At 38.0% G+C, this 25634-nt stretch overlaps 1 protein-coding gene and 1 long non-coding RNA gene across 7 annotated transcripts in view; both read left to right on the forward strand.

Annotated features, from left to right (window-relative positions):
* Ubr3 (ubiquitin protein ligase E3 component n-recognin 3) overlaps nt 1–25634 on the forward strand; it is a 146857-nt gene that overhangs the window by 106853 nt on the left and 14370 nt on the right. For all 6 annotated transcript variants that reach the window (XM_028881970.2, XM_028881969.2, XM_028881971.2 and 3 more), the window contains 4 exons: nt 1978–2114; nt 8977–9062; nt 12506–12611; nt 21653–21756. In XM_028881970.2, the coding sequence (XP_028737803.1) occupies nt 1978–2114; nt 8977–9062; nt 12506–12611; nt 21653–21756 (433 nt within the window). The remainder of the gene's footprint in view (nt 1–1977; nt 2115–8976; nt 9063–12505; nt 12612–21652; nt 21757–25634) is intronic.
* On the forward strand, nt 9072–11031 carry LOC119087847. The gene is made up of 2 exons (XR_005091337.1): nt 9072–9321; nt 9376–11031. It is a non-coding gene; the product is annotated as an uncharacterized LOC119087847 (long non-coding RNA).

Here is a 25634-nt window from a genome sequence, read left to right on the forward strand (position 1 = left end):
TACACTCCTTTCTTTTTTTTCCCTAAATTACTCTGGCCTTTATATATTTAGTAGATTTAGATTGATTTTTAGAGGTTTTTGATTTCTGCTTGTGCTTATTAAAAACAGAATGAAAATAACAGAAGAAATTATCAGACACTATACTTTTCCTTAGTCAAAAATTGTAATTTAATGTATTAAGATTGTCTTCCAAATTGTGAACTTAAGGTTTGTCATTACTGTGACGAAACACCACAGCCAAAAACAACTTGGGGAGGGAAGGGTTTATTTGGCTCACACTTCCACATCAGTGTTCATCACTGAAGGAAGTCAGGACAGGAACTCCAACAGAGAAGGAACCTGGAGGCAGGAGCTGATGCAGAGGCCATGGAGGGGTGTTGCTCACTGGCTTGCTCCCCATGGCTTGCTCAGCCTGCTTTCTTATAGAACCCAGGACCACTAACTCAGGGATGGCCCCACACACAATGTGCTGGGCCCTCCTCCATCTATAACTAATTAAGAAAAATGCCCTACAACCTTTCCTGTTGCCTGATCTTAGGGAGACATTTTCTCAACTAAGGCTTCTTCTGTTCTGATTATTCTAGCTTGTATCAAGTTGACATAAAACTGGCCAGCACAAGCTTAAATGGCTTTTTAAAGATGTTGAAATGTTTAAAAACAAAGCCAAACAAAAAGTATATATGTTACATTGCTTATTTATCAGTAGATACATTTGGAAAATGGCATCAATAGATAATTTTGCCATTGTGTGGACATTAGAGTGCATTCATACAAATCAAATGGCTCTGATGTCTCTAGGTACTATAATTTTAAGGGACAACTATGATATATGTGGCCCATTCTGTATGATTGTGTGATATGCAACTCTCTCTTTGTCTCTATGTACAAATATAATATAGCACATAAGTGTTGAATACAATGTAATCATTTGAAAATATATTCTTTAGTTACATTAAGATTAATCTTGATAATCTGAGTTTAATCCCTAAGGACCTACATGGTGGAAAGAGAGAATTGACTACCCCAATTTGTCCTCTGGCCTCTACCCATGTGCCATAGTATGCATAAGCCCACTCAGATGTACACGTGTACACACACCAAATAAATGGATGTAATAAAATTAAGAATGTATTTACACACATCTTTATTTACTCTGTGTGTATGTTAGAAAATACTATGTGACAATTCACTATAAATTAGTCTACTATAATGTGAATTTGGCATAAGTGAGTCTGTTTTTTAATTCTCACCAATGGAATTTATGTGATTTAAGTACTTAAAATGATTTACCTATATTGTAGAATTCTGTTATGGTCTCTAAAGAAGGGACAGCTGTGCCTACTATGAAAGCCATGCCTGCCACCTTATGTTTTTGTAGTGCTGGGAATTGAACTTAAGGCCGACCTCTCATGTGCTAGGCAAGTGCTCTATCACTGAGCTATATATTTCCAGCCCCTCAACTAAAGACATTGAGCTTTTGGAACAAAAATTTGTGCATTAAACCACTCAGATTCATCTCTTGGCATTTACTTTATCAAAGGAAGACTATCTTTAGAATTTAGGGGGTGTGTGTGTGTGTGTGTGTGAATTTTATGTATTTAAAATTTGCCTGGAAACTAATCTTAAATAAAGTCAGGCTTTTTGTAAACCTGAAATGGTTCTGAAATATTATTTAGTGTTATATACTCATTCCATGAAAATGTAGTTTGTGTGGCTAATTCATAATAATTCATAATTAAGTTTATCATAATTGGGTATTTATCAACTTCATCCAGAATATTAATAAACAATTGTAAGACAGATTAATTTTTGATTCATTTTCTTTGCATACTAAATTGTGCAAAATTGTTCATTATTATATCTCCTTTGACTTATGCTAATTTCCTAGTGTGTTCATATCATAAATATTTTAGTTTTAAGCTATTATTAAAGAAAATGAATATAAACTTTACATGTATGTTCACTTTTTTTGTATAGTCAGAAACAAACTTAAGTAAAGAAATGGAATCTGTAATGAAAGATATAAAAAATACCACTCAGAAGAAATACAGAGACTACAGCAAGACCCCGGGCTCACCAGACAATGATTTTCTCTTTATGTACTCTGTTGCTAGGTAGGTATGTGTAATATATGTTAATATTTCTGTAATATTAGTTGTTCTTTATTGTTTAGTAAATCTTTGTTTTATCTGTTACTGTTTATATTTGTTTTAAAAAAGGATATATATCTTTAATATTGGTTAAAAGTATAACTAGTTACTCGGGAGGCAGAGGCAGGTGGATCTCTGTGAGTTCGAGGCCAGCCTGGACTATAGAGGGAGTTCCAGGAAAGGTGCAAAACTACACAGAGAAACCTTGTCTCAAAAAACCAACAAAACAAAACAAAAGTATAACTAGTTTTATAACTTCCCAGGAGGTTATTTCCTCAAGTTATTTTTAAAATGACTTTGATGCACAGTTTGGATGCTATTGAACATTATAGAATTTATTTGGGACAGATAAGTCCCTCAAAGTATGACACATTATGTATGATAAAATCCTGGCAAGTGCTGATGCCAACACTTAAACCATAATGTTATATTCCTTCATTACAGAAACTACAGCTTCGAGAGTAGACTTAGTTCTTTGTTGGCCCTTATAGTAGTTAGGAAATAACAGCTTATCTAGAAAACCAGAGAAAGAAGAGAAAGCAGGAAGGCGGCAGTTGCTCCAAGCTTGCCGGAAGGCTCAGGGAAGCAACAAGTGCTTCTCACCTTTGAATTAGGGAGCATTAGTCTAGTTGTTGAGTAAGTGGACCATCACCAGTAAACACACTGAAGCAGGAATTTTGGAAAACGTGCAAAAATGGAGAGCCACAAAAGAAGTGAATAGGGAGGAAGCAGGTCCATATGGCTAGGCACCTGCAAACACAGTCTTCAACACGATAATGTAGAGCCTTGGATGTCTTTGCAGTCATACTTCTTATTTTGTTCAAATAGTATTGTAGTCAGTAAGATTTAGAGATGGTGTGACTCAAAGCCATGCACCAGCTTACTGCAGTCAAGACCTGGAAGTCACATCATTTGAGTCGAGATGCAGTGGTTTTGTTTTTCAATAGTCATCTCTTTTCCTGTCTTGTGTTCAGCTTTCGTAGGTTGTGTTATGTTTTCTAATCTCTTTGCCCCACTCCTATAGCACTGTAACAAAACAGTAAATGAAAGAGTATATGTAACCTTTAAAAACCCAGGAAAAACAGATCGAGACTTAGAAGATTGCAGCAAGCAAGTTAGAGCTCAAGATAAGGAACCTTACTCTTGAGTCTGAAAATATAAATGCTGACCCAGGTTGATATATAGAAGGATCTGCTGGATTAGAAAATGACTTCCTAGTCTGTGTTCCTAGGCTGTGTTTTTTTTTTTTTTGTCATGATGGTGGTTAAGGTATACAATAATTATTTTGTTTCTTGGAGTTACTGATTATTGAATACGTACAGCTAAATATACTTGTAAAAACTAAATATATTTAACTTTACTAAGGATCTAGGATCATGCTTATCTTCTGAATAAAATGTAATAATATTATAGAAATTCAATTGAATGCAGATCAGCTAACTATTCTACCTACACCTCCTCTCTCTCTCTCTCTCTCTCTCTCTCTCTCTCTCTCTCTCTCTCTCTCTCTCTCTCTCGTCACTTGTGTATTATACCTTCACTTTTACTAGAGTTGGCATTATTGGAAAATCCTGGGATTCTGACATGGAATTTATCCAAATGATTGATTTTCTTTGTACACTAAATTGTGCAATGGAATGCAATTCCAAAGATGGAATTTTCCTATAGTATGGTAAATTGGATTAAAATTTAGATCCTTGTTTCTCGCCTTAAAATATAAGTAACTTATGAAAAAAGGCCGAATGCCTTTAATCCCAGCACCTAGGAGGCAGAGGCAGGTGGATCTCTGTGAGTTCGAGGCTGGCCTGGGCTACAGAGTGAGCTCCAGGAAAGGTGCAAAGCTACACAGGGAAACCCTGTCTCGAAAAACAAAACAAAACAAAAAAACAAAAAAAAAAAAAAAAAAAAAAAAAAAAAAAGAAAGAAAGAAAGAAGAAAGAAAAAAGGCCGAATAATATGAAATGGACTAATCGTGGTTTTCTATTTTATAGAGAAGCAAGGACAGGTATCAGATACTAAAGGTGTAGGTAGAGAGACAAGAAAATCCTTCTGCCATCCCCGTCCTTCTCTGAACCCTGGTAATAAACTGAAAGAGTGAGACAGCGATGGTCTGATGGTCAGCATCACCAGGGCGTTGCCGTCTCTCCCAGTGAGCCTGCGCACTTGGTCACTGCAGTGGGACAAGCGAAGGCCGGGTGACTCGAGATTCAAATGGGAGTTGAAGGGGAAAGGCTTTTTTTGATATTCGGTAATGTCAAGATTTGATACTAGGTCTTTACCTAGTCTAACATGCAAATTAGTTCATTATTTTATTTAAGTATTTAAATTCTGCTAAGTATTTCAGTGCCTACCTTTCAGGAAAAAGTATTTCTGAAACTAAATATTTATGAAATAAGTTGCAGTAAACTTACTTTGAATTACTTAATTTTTCAATTAATTGTGATTCTCAGAACTTGAAGATATATTTGGCATTTTAATAACACAATTCTAGTTTCTGAGTTGAATTTCTAGCTGTGTAAGTAATTTTATCTGTTCTTTAGGTAGTGTTAACAGTTCTGCTATTTGGGAAGAGAGCATCCCTTAGGATAGCTGTAGAACTCAATCTTCTGAAGTAGAGGGCACAATTCTTTGTTTTTAATTTGATTTGTATAAGGACCCTTTGGAAGATTTTTTTTTTCCCTGAGGGAACAGGAGAAATTATTGTAATATGTTTTTGAAAATTAATTCTCAAATTAACTGTACCTGCTTTATTCAAATTTCAATTTGTTTTTGAAATTTTCATTCTATTGCAAATATTAGTCATAAAATTAGATTATGGAATGATTATAATGGGTAAGAAGGTATCCTTCAAGAATAACTCATTATTTCATTATTGAAACTAAGAAAGACATGATTTTTAGTAATTGATTTTCCCCCAAAGGACTTTTGTATCTAAGTCACAAATAGTTTAGAGCTATTGGTCTATGGCTCTTGGTGTCTATATTGTAAGAAAAATGGAAATGGTAGAAAGAAGAAATAGGACCATTTGAGTTGAAGATGAACAGATATCTTTCAATCATGAGTGGATTGGTAGTTAGTAGAGTGAATATGTCTATCTTCAAATACTGTATTGTAATTCTAGACCTTTAAAAGTAATTATATTGAAAATAAGAGGAATTCTTTCTAAAATGCCAAGTGATAGGCCTTTTGTTTTTCTAAGTAGACTCTGACTATGGTGCTTAAGCAGTCCATCTGAGTTTCTTGAGTAGCTGACACTTTGGGCATAAACCAATATCCTGTGTCAAACTGAACCCTTTGAGTTTTTTGTTTTTATGTTATAAGTCTCTTTTTAGGGTAATTCCCCCTTGTAAACACTCTGCTCTCCTTTAGTTGTTGTTGCACTGAGGAATTGTAAGGGTCAGCAAAAGGAGATCAACTACAAATCAAAAAATAGAAGGTGGTGTGTGTGTGTGTGTGTGTGTGTGTGTATGTGTGTGTGAGGCCTGCAGTTGATTTGGAGTTTCTTCAGTCACTCTTCCCCTTTGAGGCCAGTCTTACTGGCCCTGGAGCTTTCTATTTAGGCACTTGGCTAGCAGCTTGCCCCTGGGATCCTCTCTCTTCCCCTCCTAAGTGCTGGGCTTTCAGGTGGTCTGCTCAATCTGTTGGCCTTGATGCAGGTATAGGCGAGCTTAACTCCAGTCCGCGTGCGTGCAAGGCAAGCCCTTACCACTGCGCCATCTCACCACTCTTCCAATGGCTTTTATTGTTTTACTAAAGCATGCTGATAAGTATCATTGGGGATTTAGACACTAAGACATGGTCCCTGTTCTTCAGGAATTTACAGTTTAGTTGGAGAGCTAAAATTAAGAAACACTGTATTAAAAGAAGAATAAAATAGGTTCTTAAAAAATGTTATATAGGCAGAATGCTATAGAACTTCCAAAGGGAATGTCTTAGTTAGGGTTTCTATTGATGCAACAAAACACCATAACCAAAAAGCAAGTTGAGGAGGAAAGGGATTATTCAGCTTACCCTTCCACATTGCCGTTCATCACCAAAGGAAGTCAGGACAGGATCTTAAACAGGGCAGGAACCTGGAGGCAGGAACTGATGCAGAGGCCATGGAGGGTGCTTCCTGGTTTGCTTCCTGTGGCTTGCTGAGCCTGCTTTCCTATGGAACCCAGGACCACAAGTACAAGGATTGTTCCACCCACAATGGGGTGGGTCCTCCCCCATCAATCACTAATTAAGAAAGTGCCCTACAGATGGAAGCATTTTCTAGTTTGTATGACAAGTTGACATTAAGACTAGCCAGTACAGGTAATATAAACAAATTGAAACTAAGTATATGAAATATTTATTTCCTGTCTCAGAAAGGCTTCCTAGATCTGCAGCTTCAATGTAGGCCATGCTATGGATGAAAGTATGCCTCCCAATCCTGGAGAAAAACTGAGTAACCCGCTCAGACAATAAAGTGGCAGGTTCAAAGCCTTTGCTCTGCTGTTTTCTAAAACCTTTGCCCTGTCTATTATCTCGGTTTGGTTTCATTGTGTGTGTGTGTGTGTGTGTGTGTGTGTGTGTGTGTGTGTGTGTGTGTGTGTGTGTGTCTGTCTGTGCGCGCGTGCGTGTACAGTTTTTCAGATTATTGCTCTAAAAATAACAGTAAGAAGGGGAACATAACAGGAGCAGAAAACTTTGGTCAAGGAGCTGATTTGCAGTTCAAGGACTTTGTAATCACAGTGTGTGGAAGTGGCCAGTGACAGCTTTCGGCAGTCTTGTCGGTCTTTGAAATGCAGAGGTTTTCTCTGCTGCCAAATTCACTTGGGTATATTTGTGGTAGAAAGTGCAGAAGATAGAATCTACTTTTCTCCAAGGATAAAAAGCATAGAAAATTCACTCCCAAAATACCTTTATTTTTGTATTAGCCATTCAGGAAAGAAAAGCAGATTGCTGTGGTTTTCAACAGTGAGCTGTAGTTGACAGAGGGTACATGGCCACCTGGATGGCTTACTCTAGTGAGTCTTAAAGGACCAGTTTGGGTATAAAGGAAGCAAGGAAATGTTGATGGTTAGGGTTTGTGACTGGTTTTTTTTTTAAATTCTGGATATTATATATTAACCCTTTGTATAGATAGTTTTAAAAAATGAAATAGAAATGTTGTATAGGAAATCTTCCAGTCATATTTTAAAATAATGTCAGACTTAATAGGTTTATTTCCTTTAGAATAAAATTCATAATAACTTATTTGTTATCCTTTAAAGTATATTTGGTGATCCAATAAACAGAATTGTTTTATAACTTAGTGACCATTTTTGGAAATAGTGAGATGAAAGTTGACATTCATTTGTAAGATTTGTTCGTGTGTTTGGTTGGTACTTTAAAAAGTACTATCTAGGAAATCATAGTTTTTATAAGAGAATATAGCCATTAATTTTTTTCTACAGATTAGGCAACAGAAGATTTGTGAAAACAAAATGTATTGATCTCATTTATATTCCCTTGATGAAGGAACACATGCTGGTCTCCGCGCTCGCTTTCTGTCCACTAATATGAAATCCTTGTCCCTGCTTCCTTGCTGGTAGGTTTTTAGAAGTTCAGTGAGCATTGCAAATCGCCTGAAGGGTGGAAAATTCCCTTGTCACACAGATGCCCTTATCAGCAGCAACCAGACGGAGCTCTGAGCAGGACCATTATCAGGGTTAAAGTGCACCTTCCCACCCTGAGAAGATTAACTGTTCTTTAGAAATGGGTGGCAAATGTACTGACTCCAGAATAGGAATATTTTAAAATTTGTATTTATAAGTTATATGTGAAAATATCATTTCAAAATATAGCCAAAACCAGTTTATATGTTTTGTTTTTAAATAAAATAGGATATAGTCTTTCTTAAGTTCACAGTAGAGTAAGCTTGAAGCCTCGCCTCTCTTTACGGCAGGGTGGAGGTGGGAGATAGGTGGGTGACATTGCATACTTTGGATACAAACTAGTTAATTCAATTTTGTTGAAGATAGGTATTTAAGGTGATAAGTACTATTGAAATACACACAATTGAAATAAGCACAATTAAAGTTATAACTCAAAATTTAATTTTTTATTTTGGTAAAATCTTTCTACTATTACTCTTTTTGAGTAAATATTTCAGTTCTACATAGGTTTGCTTTTTGAAATATCAGTTTACTAATAGTTGCTATTTTGTAGGCTAGTAAATGCTAAATACCTTGTAATTTCAGATGTTTGTGAGCAATACTTATCCTTACCACTCTCAATAGCTGCATAATGCATTTTAATAAAACTGTAATTATAGAAATCCTTAAAAGAGACCACGATTAATTAATTATGTGTTGATCATAGTCACTTCAGTGTTGGTTTTGTTCCATGATACTGATTTCCAGATACCATCTAATCTCCAATGAATGAGAACTATTTCTTTGATAGAAAAATCGGTATGTCTTTTAATGACAGTAATTATCTACCTGGTGGATGGCAGTTAATGTACATATTTTTTCATGTAATTTATAGATAGGCTGATGAAGTACATTACAGGATTGTTGTTGTTAAGGCCTAGTTTGTAGTATTTGCCAAGGGCTAAGACTTTGCAACAATTACATAGTTGTATGTGTAATTTTTTTTGCAGGTATAAATTTAAACCTCTAAGTAAAGATGGATAAATTGCTACTTTTAATTTCTAAATATAAGAAAAAAGTCATTACTGCATAAGCTGTATGTATGATTTTGCAAGTAATAAAGTTGAAGAATTTTATTGTTTAGCTTGATTGAGGTATGTCAATAAAGCAGAAGGAATCTCCCTAGCCTGTGACTGAGATGGATTTTAATGCTTTGCTTACAGAACCAATTTGGAACTCGAACTGATTCATCGAGGAGGCAGCCTGTGCTCGGGCGGGGCAAGCACAGCTGGTAAAAGATCTTGTTTGAGTAAGTACCGGGCAGGGTTACATTGTAGAGGATCTCTGTTTAGGTCAGGTGTGAGTAAGTACTGTGCAGGGTTACATTGTAGAGGATCTCTGTTTAGGTCAGGTGTGAGTAAGTACTGTGCAGGGTTACATTGTAGAGGATCTCTGTTTAGGTCAGGTGTGAGTAAGTACCGGGCAGGGTTACATTGTAGAGGATCTCTGTTTAGGTCAGGTGTGAGTAAGTACCGGGCAGGGTTACACTGTAGAAGATCTCTGTTTAGGTCAGGTGTGAGTAAGTACCGGGCAGGGTTACATTGTAGAAGATCTCTGTTTAGGTCAGTTTTGAAACCCTAGATAGGCCAACAAAGTCTGTTCAGTTAAGTTCAATTTTCAAATGTTTGGAAGGCTGCTATCTTTAGAAGAACAACAGGGATTAGCCTTTCCTATATTACCATAGGTCAACAATATAAATGTCTAATTGGTCAGGTTTACATTAGTTCAAACTTAAAATATTATTCTCACAAATAAAAAAATTTAAGTTTTTGAAAGAAATTTTACATTGAGTTGATTAAAATATAGCTTTATAAAGATAATTATGTTTATAGATTCCTATTGTCGCTGATAATTAATGAAGATAATGTGCTATGTTTTGTTTTATATTAACGTATTAAAATAATGTTATTTATTTATTTATTGAAAATAAAATACTTATTTCCTTTATGTATATGCTTTTTATTATAGACATACTTCTTCAACACCATTTGTAAAGATATACTTAAGTGTAATTTGCAACCTAGACTAGGTTTTTCATGAACATGACTTTTCATGACTGTTTACTCATTGATTAGAGAATTGATGTGAATACTAGGAGTAATATTACTTAATGTCACAATATTCATTATTAGCCCCAAATTGCTAGAGTTGAAATGTTACCTAAGGTACTAGCATAGGAAATAAAACTTGTTTAAAATACATAGTACATTGAAAAATTAATTTATTTTGTTAAGTATTAAAATAATATTTAATAGCAATACATACCAGCTTTTAAACATAATATATGTAATGTAGTATTTTGAAAAGCTATCTATTAGGATGGATTTAAAAGCAAAGTACCTTAACTTTTGTCCCATAAAAATATAAACATGAAATTTTGACAAAGTTATTTAACAATATTTAATGTTTATAATATGGGTATTTTATTTTGGACTATCATTTGATTTCTAGAATCAAAGATTTGGGAAGTTATTTTTGTATTAATTGTTTAATGACCTCTAATGTATGCAGTTAAACCCTCTGTGTGCACTGTGCTGTAGTAATATGTTTTAAATGGGAATTGTTGAGATGAAGAAAGTATAGTTTATAATATGTTTGAGTTAGTACATAGTACAGTTACATACGTTAATAGTTTGGCACTATTCTAGAAACTGTTGTTCTAGAGGGTTTTCAGGAAAGGAATTTCAGGGTTTTTGCACATTTTTCTTCTGAGACATTTACATTTACTCAGAGGCTTAGAATTGATGAATTTATCCGTAGTTTTGACAAGAGTGAATAAAACTCTAGGGGCATTTTCCCAAGTTCTTCTTTGGCTTCCAGTTGTTATCTCTGTTTCTTATCACTTTTCTGGTTGCTCTCCCTTGATCCTGAAGAGTGTCGTCTACAGATGGCCATAGCAGCTCCTTGTGTACTGTTTCTCCCGATTCCTAAGTCAGACCTCTAGGCCTCCTCATCCACCAGGGACGCCAGACACCTAGGGCACTATCTCCAGCAGTTGAGACTAGTTCCTCATCGTTGACTGGAAGACAGGTTGTTGCCTGTGACTATTGTTCAGGAATTTGAAGGGTGGGGATCATTTCGGTGTGGTGGAACCACATTTTAGTGGATATGACATTTCAACAAGGCTTTGAAAGATAAATGAGAGAATTTCTGTTGTAAATTAGGCAAAGAAGAACTTTGTATCTATATGCCTTCAATAGATGTAGGACCAAGCAAATGTAAAAAATAGTGCATAACTTTTTATTAAAAGAAAGTTGTTACTAATGTTTATTCTGCTCACCTCTTTATTAAAATGATTTGAAAGTAGATATGAAACTTCATAGATTCTGGTGACATTATAGGGTTTTAGGTTTTTCCTTGTTAGAAGTAGAAATTGTTGAAGTAGTTATTAATAATGGAGCATCAAGTGAGAGACAGTTCTCTCTCAGCAGGGAAATGAACACTCTTCTGTACCTGGAGCTGAGACTTTCTCCTTATTACTGTAGTTGAGAAGCCACAGTTTGCATCTCAGGTGGATTCCATGACTTCAGAGAGGGTAAAAACCAGACAGTAGGAATATAGCTCAAGTGGTAGAGCAGTTGCCTGGCATATTCAAGACCCTGTACCACACCAGCACCATAAAACAAGAATGGAACACAAAATTAGCCTAAACTTTAGTCAAGAAGGTAACCACTTTTTCTGACACTTTCATTTGGGAAAGTTCTAATAATTTAGATATAATTTATGATCTACAATAAATAACTTCCATCTGTGCATGCTATTTCTAACAAGCAAGTTAAAATGTGTAGACAACTTAAAATAGTTTAGTTACTCAAAGTATAAAGACCTGGGGGCGGGGAGATTTGCTAAAGAAGAACTTCACTGATATCTGAACTGCTAAGGATGTTGTTGTCTATAATACCCAGGCCGGGAGTTGAAGGGAGCAGAGTTCAGTTAGGAAACGACCGCAATACTGAGAAGTACAAATGGGCATAACTGCGGCATGAGATGGAGACCACTTCTGAGTGGAGAAGAAGATGGAGAAGGTTGAGCAGAAGGGCGATCTGGATCCTATTAGGAATCATTTGAGCTCTGTTTAGAGCGTGCAGAAGGGAGTGAAGTAGTTGCAGCTTGTGATGGCTGATCTTGGCTGTACTGGATGGTTTTTGTCAACCTGACATAAACCTAGACATCGGGGAAGAGGGGATCTTAGTGAGAAATTTCCTTTGTAAGCTTTGCCAGTAGTTAATTCTGTAGGGCATTTTCTTGATTAATGATTGATGTCACGGGCCCAGCTCATTGGAGGCAATGCCATTCCTGGGGAGGTGGTCCTAGATGCTGTATGAAAACAGACCAAGCAAACCACAGAGAGCAAGCCAGTAAGCAGTATTCTTCTATGGCTTCTGCTTCAGTTCCTGCTTCCAGGTTCATGCCTTGACTATTCTCATTGATGGAGTGTTACCTGAGAGTTGTAAGTGGACATAAACTCTTTCTTTCCCAAGGTGCTTTGGTAATGGTCTTTTGTTACAGCAATGAACACCTAAGCAAATACAGGGTGAACTTGATTAATTATAATGACTAATCAAAATAAAAGGATCATGTTTCCTTATTAAAAGTAACTGGAAGAAAAGTTACTAGAACTTTTGAGAACATTTTGTTCTGGAAGAATTGTATCAACTTTCTCATTAGTTTTTTTCCCCCCAATTTATTCAGATCAGCTGTTCCACATATTAGCCTTGCACATGCGGCTTTATACCATTGATTCTGAGTATAATCCCTGGAAAAAACTCACCCAGTTAGTAGAAGATATGAATTCACAGTAAGTATTATTGAAAGATTAAAATCAGCTAAAATCCTTCTTAGAAAAATAGTCGTTAAATTTAAAAATGGTATTAAATTTCTATATGAATACATTTCCTTATGAAACATTAAGTGTATAATAAAAATTTAAAACAACTCACCATTATACTTTCTGTAAAAATTGCACAAAAGTTTCTACCAAGTGAGACAATCTTTAGAAGAATTCTGTTGGCTTTTATGCCAACAGTGAAACATTCAATGAGAGGTACAGAAAGATTGATTGCTGTTTTATGTTAAAGTTGATCAGTGCGTTCATTCAGCCTTTCACTCTTCTTTGTAAAGTTTCACGTTAGTCTTCATCTGATGGTTTAACTGCCCCTCTGCCGGATTGTTTCTATAAAGACCTTTCTTTCTTGTATGGACTCTTTGTTGGCTCTGAAGTGCAGTTTGACAGGGTGAATGCTTGATTCTTTCCTAGTTTATCAACTTTGAAAGTTAGGAGTTGGTGCTCTGGCAGCTCTCTTTGATGACTAGGAAGTGCATTTGCTTGTTATTTTATATTAGGGTATTTGTATACATTTCATGTGTTTCATTTCAGTCATTATTTTCAGTGCACAGTGTTCCTTTTAGCGAAGAGAGACTCCTTCTGGGTTGACTTTGCACTTTTGACATATTTTCAAGTCTTTTATAGTATCTTTTGTTTTCTGGTAGTGTTCATTTTGAACACTTTATACCTGGAACCTGCCATTTCTCTGTGTAATTCTCTTTAATGATATTTAGAAAACATGGTCTGGGTCCTCAGGGGCCTAGCACAGCTACTGGGGTATTGTTTACAGGCCATTTCTGCCCACTTGCCTCCTTAGCTGCTAGTCTGTCTGTCTACCCATCCACCTTTTCTTCCCTCCTCCCTCCCTAAGATTTATTTTGTATATGTATGTGGGTTCGAGTGAATGTAAGCTGAGTATGTGGAAGCCATAGAGGTCAGAAGAGAGTGTTGGGTTCCTATAGGTGGGAGTTAGGGGAGGGTAGTGAGTGCCTGATGTGGGTCCTGGGAACCAAACCTAGGTCGTCTGGAAGAACAGCCGGTACTCTTGACCATTGAACCATCTCTCCAGCCCTGTCTTTTTTTTTAAGGATAAAAAGTTCTTGAGTTCTTACTGGTATTTCTAATTCAGGCATATTGTAATATTGCAAAATTTTTAAGTCATAACATTTTGTCATTTTTATCTTTTTTGTTTGGCAAAAAAACTTTATTCTTGATGTTAATGTTACTGCTCATTTGCATAACTGCAGTTGTTGATTTTAAATATCACTATTACTGCTAGACAGGTGAATTAGTTACTTTCTTCACTGCTATGATAGAATACTGGACAAAAGGAGGAAAGGGTTTATTTCAGCTCTTAGTTTACAGGCACAGCCTGTCGTGGCAGACAGGAGTGGGCGGGAGCTGAAGTACATGCACAGTCAGCAATCAGCCTATTGGTGATCTACTTTCCCTTTCATGTCTAGGACCATGGAAAGGTGCCATGCACATTGAAGGTGGGTCTTTCCACCCCATTTAACCCAGACTAGAAACATTCTTACAGACACATCTAGAGCTTGGTTTCCTCAGTGATCTGGGTCCTGTCAAGTGGACAGTCAGCGTAAACCACCACCAGACACCCCTTTGTTCTTAGAATGTGTGTCATCAGGAGTGTATAGTACAAAAGTAGTTAAAAAACAAACTTCATAACAGTCTTGTTTCACTATGCCATCAGCTGCATGGATAGTTCAGTTCATCTTTTTCCTCAATATCTAAAGACATTTTCTAGCCAGGCGGTGGTGACACACACCTTTAATCTCAGCACTTAGGAGGCAGAACCAGGCGGATCTCTGAGTTTGAGGATAGCTAGGGCTACACAGAGAAACCCTATCTGGAAAAACCAATAAACAAACAAACAAATAAATAAACAACCCCCCCCAAGTAAAACCTCAATAATAAAGAAAATTTAGCTCTGTCTGTCTTCTGCATCTATCCACATGAACTACTTGTTGTGAAGCCTCTTATCTGTTAACTTCTTCTAATTTCCTGTTATGCTTATGTAGTATGGGTGCTAGGCCTTTGTGTTGTGAGTAGAAAATATATGTCACCAGATTCTCAGATGTCTTTTTACCTGGCTTATTTTTTGTTAAAGTTTTAAAATTAGCAATTTATTTTTCATTTTGAGTCAACAGGTTTTCTCCCATTCTATTGTTATAACACAGTTTGCCCACACTTTCTTCTAGTACTTACATGGTTTTATTTTTTACATTAAGGGTTTCGATCTGTTTGCAATTTATTCTAGTATATGTTATCGGTATTTCACAGAATTTTATTTTTTTTATACTGCTGTAAAATATCATTTACCTTTACATAGTAACAAATTTAAATGGACTTAAAATTTATAAAGGAGCCGGGCGGTGGTGGCGCACGCCTTTAATCCCAGCACTCGGGAGGCAGAGCCAGGTGGATCTCTGTGAGTTCGAGGCCAGCCTGGGCTACCAAGTGAGTTCCAGGAAAGGCGCAAAGCTACACAGAGAAACCCTGTCTCAAAAAACCAAAAAAAAAAAAAAAAAAAAAAATTTAAAAAGGAAGAAGGGGTAAGGTGCTTTTGTTATTGTCACAGAGTCCAAAGAGAACAACCAGGAGAAAAGATGGAGACTATGTTTCCATCTGTGTAATGAAGGTTGAGGGGGATGAAAAAACTAAAAGACTAATGTTTTCTCGTGGAAAAAAGGAAGTAAACCAGACCCCACATGTCTCTCTAGACAGTGAGTTTATGGCAAACGAGCTTATGAGCTTACGGAGCAGCCGGGAGCATATTCTTTCTGATAGTGTCCTGAGTTAATTGGATAGTAAAAACAATATTGACTACTACCTCATACAAATTCTGTTCAGATTTACTAGTTGCTTTGATAATGCATGTAGCAAAAGAAAATTACAGATTCCAAGATCATGCTAGCATCTGATTTTGTCTCTTTAATTTTTTGTAATTTGACATTGATTCTGAATGTTTCTTTTTATTTAATGACATTGACCTGTCTCTTTAAAAAAGAGCTAAGGCTAGTTATTTTATAGGTTGTTTTTTAAATTTGTTTTTGTCTAATATTTCCCAGCGATCAGATTCAGATTATAAACTTTTTGTAAAATCACCACACTGATGGGTTCTTAGTGTGTAATATCAGGAGTCATGATTTGTCCTATGACTTCATTTAGCTATGAGAGTAATTTCCAAGCTTCTCCCCTTTGGAGTTAGTTTATTCTTTGTATCTACAAAGTATCATGTAGTAAAATGCTTTGAGGCAACATATCTGTGTGTGTGTGTGTGTGTGTGTGTGTGTGTGTGTGTGTGTGTGTGTGAGAGAGAGAGAGAGAGAGAGAGAGAGAGAGAGAGAGAGAGAGAGTCTCAAACATAGCAAAACTTTGTATATGTTTGTATTTAATGTTTTTAGACAAGCTTAGCAAGCTATGAGTATTTTGCACATTATAGTAAGAAAAATCAGGCTTTCTGCATTTAGTTGTACTTTTCTTCTTTTAGCCAGACTTGGAAACTCAAGGACAAATGAGCAGTAAATACAAATGAAATCTGAGAATGCTTTAGCTTTCTCAGCCTAAAGGCTGCTCAGCCAACAGAACTTCTCTAGGTCTAACGTTGGTGTGCTAGAAGGTTAAAGATATAAGTAGGACTTTACTGTCCGTAATAATGCTGGGCGGTGCTCCTTTTCAAGCCCCAGAATTTAGGGAGCCTTAGGGTAGTAGCAGTGCTGCAAACACTTCTCAGTACTTACTTTACAGCAGGCACTTTGCTTAATCATCACTATTAACTCTCCAACTTTGGCACATAAGAACTTTGAGGCTTAGAAAAGTTAGTCCTAGTTAGGGGCACACTGCCCATAAGAGCAGAACTAGGACTTAGCTTTAATTACTCCGTGACTCCCTTTCCATACTAGGACATTTGGGTATCTTCAGGAAAGTCTGATTGACACACCCTATCCCCATATTTACTTTCATTTTTATGGTTCACTAGGTCATTAGATTGTAACAAAGTTTGTTGTATAGTACATCATCTATATTTTGTATATTTTTTATTTTTAAAATTGAAATATTTATTTTCTCACCATAACCTTTCCAACATAAACTTCTCTGTCTAATTTGGTAGATTTTTAAATATATAATTTTATTTTATACTTCTAATAGAAATTATTGCCTTTTTTATAATCACTGACTTTTTTAATGGGAAAATTATTTCTGTTAGCAGTATTTTATGTATTTTCTGTTATCATTCATAGAAGTAATGGTGTTATTTGCGTGCGTGCATGTGTGTGTGTGTGAAGCATGTGTCTGTGAAGCGTGTGTGTGTGTGTGTGTGAAGCATGCGTGTGCAGATATATGTGCATGCCTATGGAGACCAGAGAACAAACTCAGGTATTATTCCTCAGGTACCTTCCGTGTAGGATTTGTTTTGTTCAGACAAGGTCTCTCGCTGGCCTGGGCCGTGCGGGTGGCTGGTTAGCCCCGGGGACCTGTCTTTTGTGCCTTCCCAGGGCTGGAATTACGAGCACACACCACTGCACTTGTGTTCTTTCCACGGGCGAGTTTTGCCACCTCAGCTCTCTCCCCCAGCAGGCTCTCCTTTAGAGTTTAGGTTTAAATGACTTCCTAAAAATCCTGGGATAAAATTTTTTTTGTTGTTTGAGAATTTCATCGAGTATGACATTTTGGATAAAAAAAAAAAAATGAATCCCTCTTTCTCTCTCATTCTAATTTCTCCCCTATGACTTTTTTCCCTCCCAACTTCATACAATCCCCCTCCCTTATTGATGCCTGTATGTGCATGTGTATAAGACCATCTGCTGGACATGTTGCAGCTTCTCAAGGCCTGCATCTCTGAAGAGAACTGATCTCCCTGCCCCAGTAGCCATCAGTTACCAACAACTCCTCGGCTGGGGGTGGGACTTGATGAACTCCTCTCTCCACTTCGGGATTATGGTTGGCTTGATCTTCGGGTCTTGTACACAGAGTTGCAGCCGCTGAGTTTCTGGCCAGTGGTGCTGTCGTGACTCCACTGCCTCTTTCTCTTACTTACATTCTCTCTGCCCCTCTTCCATGATGATCCCTGAGCCTTAGAGAGAGGGAATGTGGTAGAGCTGTACAATTCAGAGGTGGGCACACCAGTCATTTGTTCTCTGCACCTTGATAAGGTGCTGGTGTCTGTATCAGTCACCATCTCCTGTAAGAAGAAGCTTCTCTGGTGAGGGAACCAAACCTGGATCCTCTGCAAGAGCAGTAGTAGCTCTCTACTGAACTATCTTTCCAGTCCTTCTTTTATATTTTGAAAGGATAATATAAGTGCAGTGTAGCCAAGGCTGTCCTTGAACTAATAGATCTCCTGTGGTAGCCACTGAGTACTAGGATTATAAGGCATGTACTATTTTGCCTGGTTATATGGTCTTTGTGAATTGTGTATTCAGGATCCCTGTTCATTTTTTCTGTTGGTGTCTTGTTTTTTATTGTTTGGTTGGTTTTTTTGAGATAGGGTTTTCCTGTGTGGCCCTGACTGTCCTGGAACTCACTCTGTAGACCAGGCTGGCCTCGAACTCAGAGACCCACCTGCCTCTGCCTCTTTTTGCTTTTTGTTTGTTTGTTTTGCTTCTCTTTTTTTTTTTTTTTTTTGAGACAGGGTTTCTCTGTGTAGCTTTGCGCCTTTCCTGGAGCTCACTTGGTAGCCCAGGCTGGCCTCGAACTCACAGAGATCCGCCTGGCTCTGCCTCCCGAGTGCTGGGATTAAAGGCTTGCTTCTCTTTTTTTATTTAAATTTTTTAAATTCACTTTACATACCAACCACAGATCCCCCTCTTATCCCTTCTCCTGCTCCCCACACCCCCACCTAATAACCCCACCCCCCACCCCTCATCCCCTCCTCTAAAAGGGTAAGTTCTCCCATGGAGGGACAGCAAACCCTGACACATTCAGTTGAGGCAGGACCAAGTCCCTCCCCACCTCAAGGGTGAGCAAGGTGTCCGACCATAGGTAATGGGATCCAGAAAGCCAGCTCATGCACCAGGGATAGATCCTGATCCCACTGCCAGGGGCCCCTCAAACAGACTCAGCTGCACAATTGTCTCCTGTATGCAGAGGGTCCTAGTCTGGTCCCATGCAGGTTCCACAGCTGTCAGTCTAAAGTTCATGAGTTCCTATGAGCTTGGTTCATTTGTCTCTGTAGATTTCTCCATTATAATCTTGACAATCCCCGCCCCCTTGCTCATATAATCCCTCTTCCCTCTCTTTGACTGGACTCCTAGAGCTCAGCCTGGTGCTTGGCTGTGGATCTCTGCATCTGCTTCCACCAGTTACTGGATGAAGGCTTTATGATGACAGGGTATTCACCAATCTGATTACCAGGGTAGGCCAGTTCAGGCACCCCCTCCACTATTGCTAGTAGTCTAATCTGGGGGTCATCTGTGGTGGTATTGTGTTCCCCAAAATATTATGTACCCTAATAAACTTATCTTGGGTCAGAGACAGAACAGCCACTAGATACAAAGGCTAGAAAATGGTGGCACTCACGCCTTTAATCCTAGCATTCCAGAGGCAGAAATCCCTCTGGATCTCTGTGAGTTCATGGCCACACTGGAAACAGCCAGGCATGGTGACGCACGCCTTTAATCCCAGAAAGTGAGCCTTTAATCCCAGGGAGAGAGGCAGAAAGCAGAAAGATATATAAGGCGTGAGGACCAGAAACTAGAAGCTTTTAGCTGGTTAAGGTTTCGGGCTTTGGAGCAGCAGTTCAGCTGAGATTCATTCTGGATGAGGACTCAGAGGCTTCCAGTCTGAGGAAACAGGATCAGCTGAGGAACTGGTGAGGTGAGGTGGCTGTGGCCTGTTCTGTCTCCCTGATCTTCCAGCGTTCACCCCAATACTTGGCTCAGGTTTGATTTTATTAATAGGAACTTTTAAGATTCGTGCTACAGTCATCCTTGTGGATTTCTGGGAATTTCCCTAGCAACAGGTTTCTCCCTTACCCCATGATATCTCCCTCTATCAAGATATCTCCTTCATTGCTCTCCCAGTCCATCCCTCCCCAGCTCGACCATCCCTTTCCCTCATGTTCTCATCCCCATTTCCTACCCTCTATCGCCCCCCCCATCCCCAGTTTACTCATGAAGCGCTCTGTTTCCCCTACCCAAGGTGATTCCTACGTCCCTCTTAGGGTCCTCCTTGGTTCCTAGCTTCTCTGGAACTGTGGGTTGTAGTCTGATTATCCTTTGCTTTACATCTAGTATCCACTTATTTTTTAAAGTATCTGAATAATTCTTTATGGTTTAACATTGAATTTTATTTTGTCACAGTTGGGCTGAAAGGTACATGTCAGGGTCTGGTTTATGTTATTTTTTTCTTCATAGTTATTGAAAAATTTCCCAAAAGTATATTTACCTTTTGACTTTATAATTACTTTGCTCAGCATTTAGAAAATTGAAATTTTTATGGTACAAATTAATGGTCTTTATCTTTTTTAAATGCTTTTATACTTTTAAATCCCCATTCCATCCAAGATCTGTTGATTACTTTAATAACCAGTAGTCTGTTCCCAGTCTTAAGATTTATTGTATTTATCTATATTTTTTCTTAGAGTCTTCTCATGGGATTATATATAATGTTTAATATATTATATAAATATATGTACATACAACTTGGAATTAATTTTTATCTGCACTATCAGGAAAGATAAAAATAATTGCAGGTAGTTGTATTCAAGTGTGTCTAAAGTAAAGGTCAATGAGATGAGGACTTAGAATGTCCACTCAACTTTATAAGAGATCATTATTGATCATGTGGAAAATTATTTCCATGAGAGATTTGGTAATGAAATGGTGCTCTCCCTCCTTCCTTCCCAGGTTTGAGTTTTATGAAGTTGGGGTCAAGGAGCATAGCAAACTGGGGAGACCACATAATAGGAGCCATGGACTTAGAGAGGAAGACAAGTATGGTATATGAAGAGATATTTGTCGGGAATAGAGAAATTCAAAGAGCTGTCTTTCATAAAATTCATAGGAGCATGAACTGACTTATCCAGCTGTTTGTCCAGTGCCTGGCACATAGTAGGAACCAGCACTTACTGAGTACTTTGCTGAGTAACAGAGCCTAATCATAGGCTTAAGCAGCATAGTTCAAGCCTAGACAGAAATATAGCTTCAGAATTTAGTCAGTTTTGGAAGTTTGAGCTTTACTGTTTTATTAAAATTTAAACCTATAATAAAAAGAATTAACTCTGTAGTATTAAGGCTATAGATAGAGTATAGTTTCTTAGATATGTATGAGCACTGAGTTCAATTCCAGACAGGCAGACAGATAGACAGACACCCTTCCCTCTCTCTCCCTCCCTCCCTCCCTCCCTCCCTCCCTCCCTCCCTCCTCCCTCCCTCCCAAAAGGGCATTCTTTAGTGTGAGCTCTGCTTTGAGGTCTGTGTTTTCATAGCACTGTGCATCTCTAGGTCGATACATTCTCTTTTGTAGTGTGTAAGATGTTCTGCTTTGGTTATCCTGTGCTGAAACTACAAATGTTATGGCTTTTGTTAGAATTTGTGTCAGGAATAAAGTTTCAACAGTTTTTCATGAGACTATTAAGCAGAGCAGATTTCTGATCTGTGCCCTGCTTCCTTGTAAGGTGAGCACTTCCCTTCAGCTGGTTGTGATGGTGTCTGACCTGCCTCTTCTGTCTGGGTTTCTTGTGTTCTGTTCAATGCCTTGCTTAGTTTCTGTACAGTGATCCAAAAGACTCAGTGTCACGTTAATGCAGCTGAGAGGTTTATTTGGTAAGGCTTAATAAAATTCTTGTGTAGTGTTTTCAAATTAGAAAAAGGAAATGTATGCATTACTAAAATGATCAAATTATTAGTGAAACAAAGTATGGCTTTTGAATACTTCTGTTAAGATTTCTTTCTTATTTTTTATTTCTGTTTTGTAGACATATGTGTTAGATATGAAATGAATTAGAAAGATATGTACTACACTAGAATGTGACCATGAAAATTTTCTTTTAGGCTGGGGAATGAAGAACAGCAGCCTGAAGTTCCAATCCTTTATCATGATGTGACATCCCTTCTGCTCATCCAGATCTTAATGATGCCACAACCCTTACGCAAAGGTAGTTCTTTAAAATTCAGACTGTCAGATTACATTTGGGGTATTCTGGAGATTATAGGGGAAAAAAGGACACCCAGGTTGTTAGAATGACTGAGAATGATGCAGAAAAGCCTTGACTAAGCAGTTGGGACCAACCCTTGTGTGGACTGGACTCCAGCTGAATGTAACAGAGAGAGCAAGCTCAGCACCACTGGGCACTTGGCTCTGCCTACCTCCACTGTCCTTCACTGCAGATGGAGTGAGACAAAGTACCTGTGCTTCTGCTGCCTTGCTAGGAGGAACTCTTCCTCAAACTGTGAACTACGTAAATACCTTTCTTTCTTTAAAAAAAAATAAAAGAAAGAAAATTTTTTATGATAAATAGCATTTTATTAGTAGCATATTTTAATCACAGTCAAGAAGTGTGAGAGAGAAATAAAGGTGCCTTTTTTTTGTCTTATGAGTTTATTCTTTATTCTTTTTTATGAATAAGAAATCAAATGTGTGAGGAAAGCACTCTGAATATTTTTTTAAAAGAAATTGAAATATTCCTATAAAAGAAACTTTGAAAAACAAAGCAGTGTTAGCTTTAGTGTCTCCACCTGATCTACATACACAAGGAATTAATTATAGATCTGTTAAAATGTGATGGCCTAGCTGGGCGGTGGTGGCGCATGCCTTTAATCCCAGCACTCGGGAGGCAGAGGCAGGCGGATCTCTGTGAGTTTGAGGCCAGCCTGGTCTACAGAGGAAGTTTCAGGACAGCCAGGCTACACAGAGGAACCTTGTCTCAAACAAAACAAACAAAAAAATTATGTTAGTAAGTGTTCCCTAAATCATTCCTAAAAGTAGTTTTGTGGACATATTTAATAAGCAAATGCTGGTTAAGTACTAAGTCGTGAAGTCATTGCTTGCTCAAGAAATATTTTAAAGGGTTATGTTGTGATTCTGTGTGCTCACGTGTGCACTGGGTAAGCTACAGAGTAGAGGAGAGCCTACAAGAATCAGTTCTCTTCCTTCTGCAGTGGGAGCTGGAGATGAAACTCAGTCATCAGTCTTGGTAGAAAGCACCTTTGTCCACTTAGCCACTCCAGAGGCCCAAGAAATGTTTAGTGAACACCTACTATGTGCCATGTTGAAACACTGCTTTACTGGATACTAGAAATGCGAAGATGAATAAAATGTGGACTTTGCTCTTGGGGAACCAGATAGATGAATATCTAACAGTCATTAAATTTACCTGTACTTAAATTGCTCTCAAAAGTTGGGCTTTAAGATTTCATAATAATTTGTCTTATTTATCTGGGTTAGCCAGCTTTCCTTGTTTGTGGCAAAGCACTGGGACAGACAATCAACTTTAAGAAAGGTTATCATGGCTCATAGTTTCAGAATCCACTGTTGCTTGACCAGGGTGCCCTGCTTTTGGGCCTGTTGCAAGGTAGCACACATCAGAGAGGGGATGGAGGTCAGGGTGGGAGAGAGTCCTGATCCCTTCCAAGGGGGACACCCTTTCTGCCACCTCCCACTACCCCCACAGGCTGGCAACCAATTCTTTGCATATTAAACTTTGGGGGATGCTTAAGCTCTAAGCCATAATACTATTTCTAAAAGCTGTCAAGAAGTATTTAAAACAACAACAAAACCTGAGCAACAGTGGCATTATGTAGTGTGTTATATTCTTTATATTGACTCACATCAAGTTGATGTGACCCCATAAATCTTTGAAAGCTTCTTCTCCTGGGGAATGTTGAGACAAGATCTCTCTACATAGCCCCAGCTTTCCTGAAACTCACCGTGTAGACCAGGCTAGCCTTGAACTCACAGATCTGCTTGCCTCTGACTCCCAAGTACTGGGATTAAAGGCATGCACCACTACACTGGACCTTTCATAGCTTCTTTAGACGAGAGCTTTTAAATCTGTGGTTCTAGACTTTATTGTGGACTTCGATGAAACTATGAATCTTCTAAAACTGTCTGGAAAAGTTCGGTTGTGTATACATACATTTTCTGAGCAGTTCCATAGTTCTTACCCAGTTTAAAAGGATATTGAAGAATTCTACTGAGATTTCTGGCCATAGACAAAGAAATAGTTCTATAATAAAGACTAGAAGTAAGAGATTGTGTTTTCAGTTATAGAAGCAACAGATTATAGTGGAGTAAGTTGTGAGAGGTGAGAAAACAAAGCAGAGAATTGGTGAAGGTGGTGGTGGACAGGGAGGGTAGTTACTGTGTTTACAGGACAGGCACGTGGTGAACACCTTGAAATGTTGGCTTTTTTTCTCCTTTCTTCACCTGCTCACTCCCCATGTTCCAGCCTTTCTTTTAGACAGCCATTTCTTTTTCCCTCCATTGACACTCATGTTGTCACTGTGTTTTTTGTAGGCTGAGTTCCTCCAGGGTTGTATATCCCTGTTGTTGTTTGTTTTTGTTCTTTTGGGGAGCCTACCACCCAGCTCCCAAATAAATCACACAGGGAGTCTTATATTTAATTATATTAGGACCTTTGCATTATATATTTACCCCATCCTAAAATGAAACTTAGAGCCTTTTGTAATATTTTAACTCTAAAACAGTGTGTGAGAAAAGAGCTTTTGTAATTCTTCAAGTACTATTTTCCTTACCACCTGCACAAAGCATTGTACCTTCAGGTAATCCATTAGATCAGTGTATATACTGGATAGGTTTCCAGAGGGTTGTAGATTCCCTGGAAAATGCATATAAAGTACAGAAGAGAATAGTCACATCACTAAATATTCAAGTATGTGGTTTGAATAAATATTCAGCCCAGTGAATACTCAGGTTTTCCAGTTCTCAGTGTGGTTTCCTGTCTTACCCAGGAAAGCAAATGTGGTTCAGTCAGACTTTGCTGGTATCATTCTAGAGTCAGTCACTTCCCAGTTAATGTCAACACCCTCTGAATTATTCTAAGATTTCATCTTTATGAAGAAATAGGAAATACAGGCAACATTTAGCATAATACTTATTTAATATGTTAGTTTCCTGAGTTATGACATTTCCTCTGAAATAGTGTAATGGTTGGGTATGGCAGCTTATTCTTGTTTGATCACTTTCAGCAGTCAAGAATAGGAGGTTAAAAATGTAAATGATGTGTAACTTTAAGGAAAAACTCACTTTTTAAGTCCCAGGTTCAGAGTTCTGCCTTAGCATCTCCTTATCTCTTAGGTAAATAGTAGGAGCAGACCTTTTCTCCTTAGTGGATGTCTTCTGCTGCTCTTGAACCCCAGGCTTGTGCCTGCTCTGTCAGCACTGTATCACTGTCAGCCTCCCCAGGCCCTGCTCCCAAGATGGGACACCACTGTGATGGCTGAAGTCCGCACCATTAGCAGGAGTCTGTTTGCTTCAGAAGCATTTTAAGTAGGGACTCATCTTTTGTTCAGCTTGAGTTTTCATGGTGATTTTTCTGTTTTAGAAACATTTACTTAAGAGTACATGACAATCCTTTTTTCTCCTCCTCCTCCTCCTCCTCCTCCTCAATTTTGGGAATTACATTTGAAGGGCTTTACTTGTTTGGTCTGTATTCATCTCTGAACAGTGTTTCCTTGTTTAAAGTCCCTGAAAGATGTTGATTTCCAATGTAGCAATATTTCATCAATTGATAATTATGAAGTTATTTATGCAAATGAGTGTGAAAACTTGAGCTACAGTTGTTTAAAAACTGTCGGGTTAAGGATTTTTTAAAAAATGACTAAAAATTTGGAAATAAGACTTTTTTCTTCCTTTTCTTTTCTTCTTTCTTTTGGTTTTTGTCTGTCTTTCAAGACAGGGTCTATATAGCCCTGGTTGTTCTGGAACTTGCTCTGTAGACCAAGCTGGCCTTGAACTCAGAGATCTACCTGCCTCTGCCTCCCAAATGCTGGGATCAAGGGTGTGCGTCATACC

This window comes from Peromyscus leucopus, chromosome 4 (genome assembly GCF_004664715.2).
Source record: "Peromyscus leucopus breed LL Stock chromosome 4, UCI_PerLeu_2.1, whole genome shotgun sequence".
In the NCBI taxonomy this organism is placed as follows: Eukaryota; Metazoa; Chordata; class Mammalia; order Rodentia; family Cricetidae; genus Peromyscus; species Peromyscus leucopus.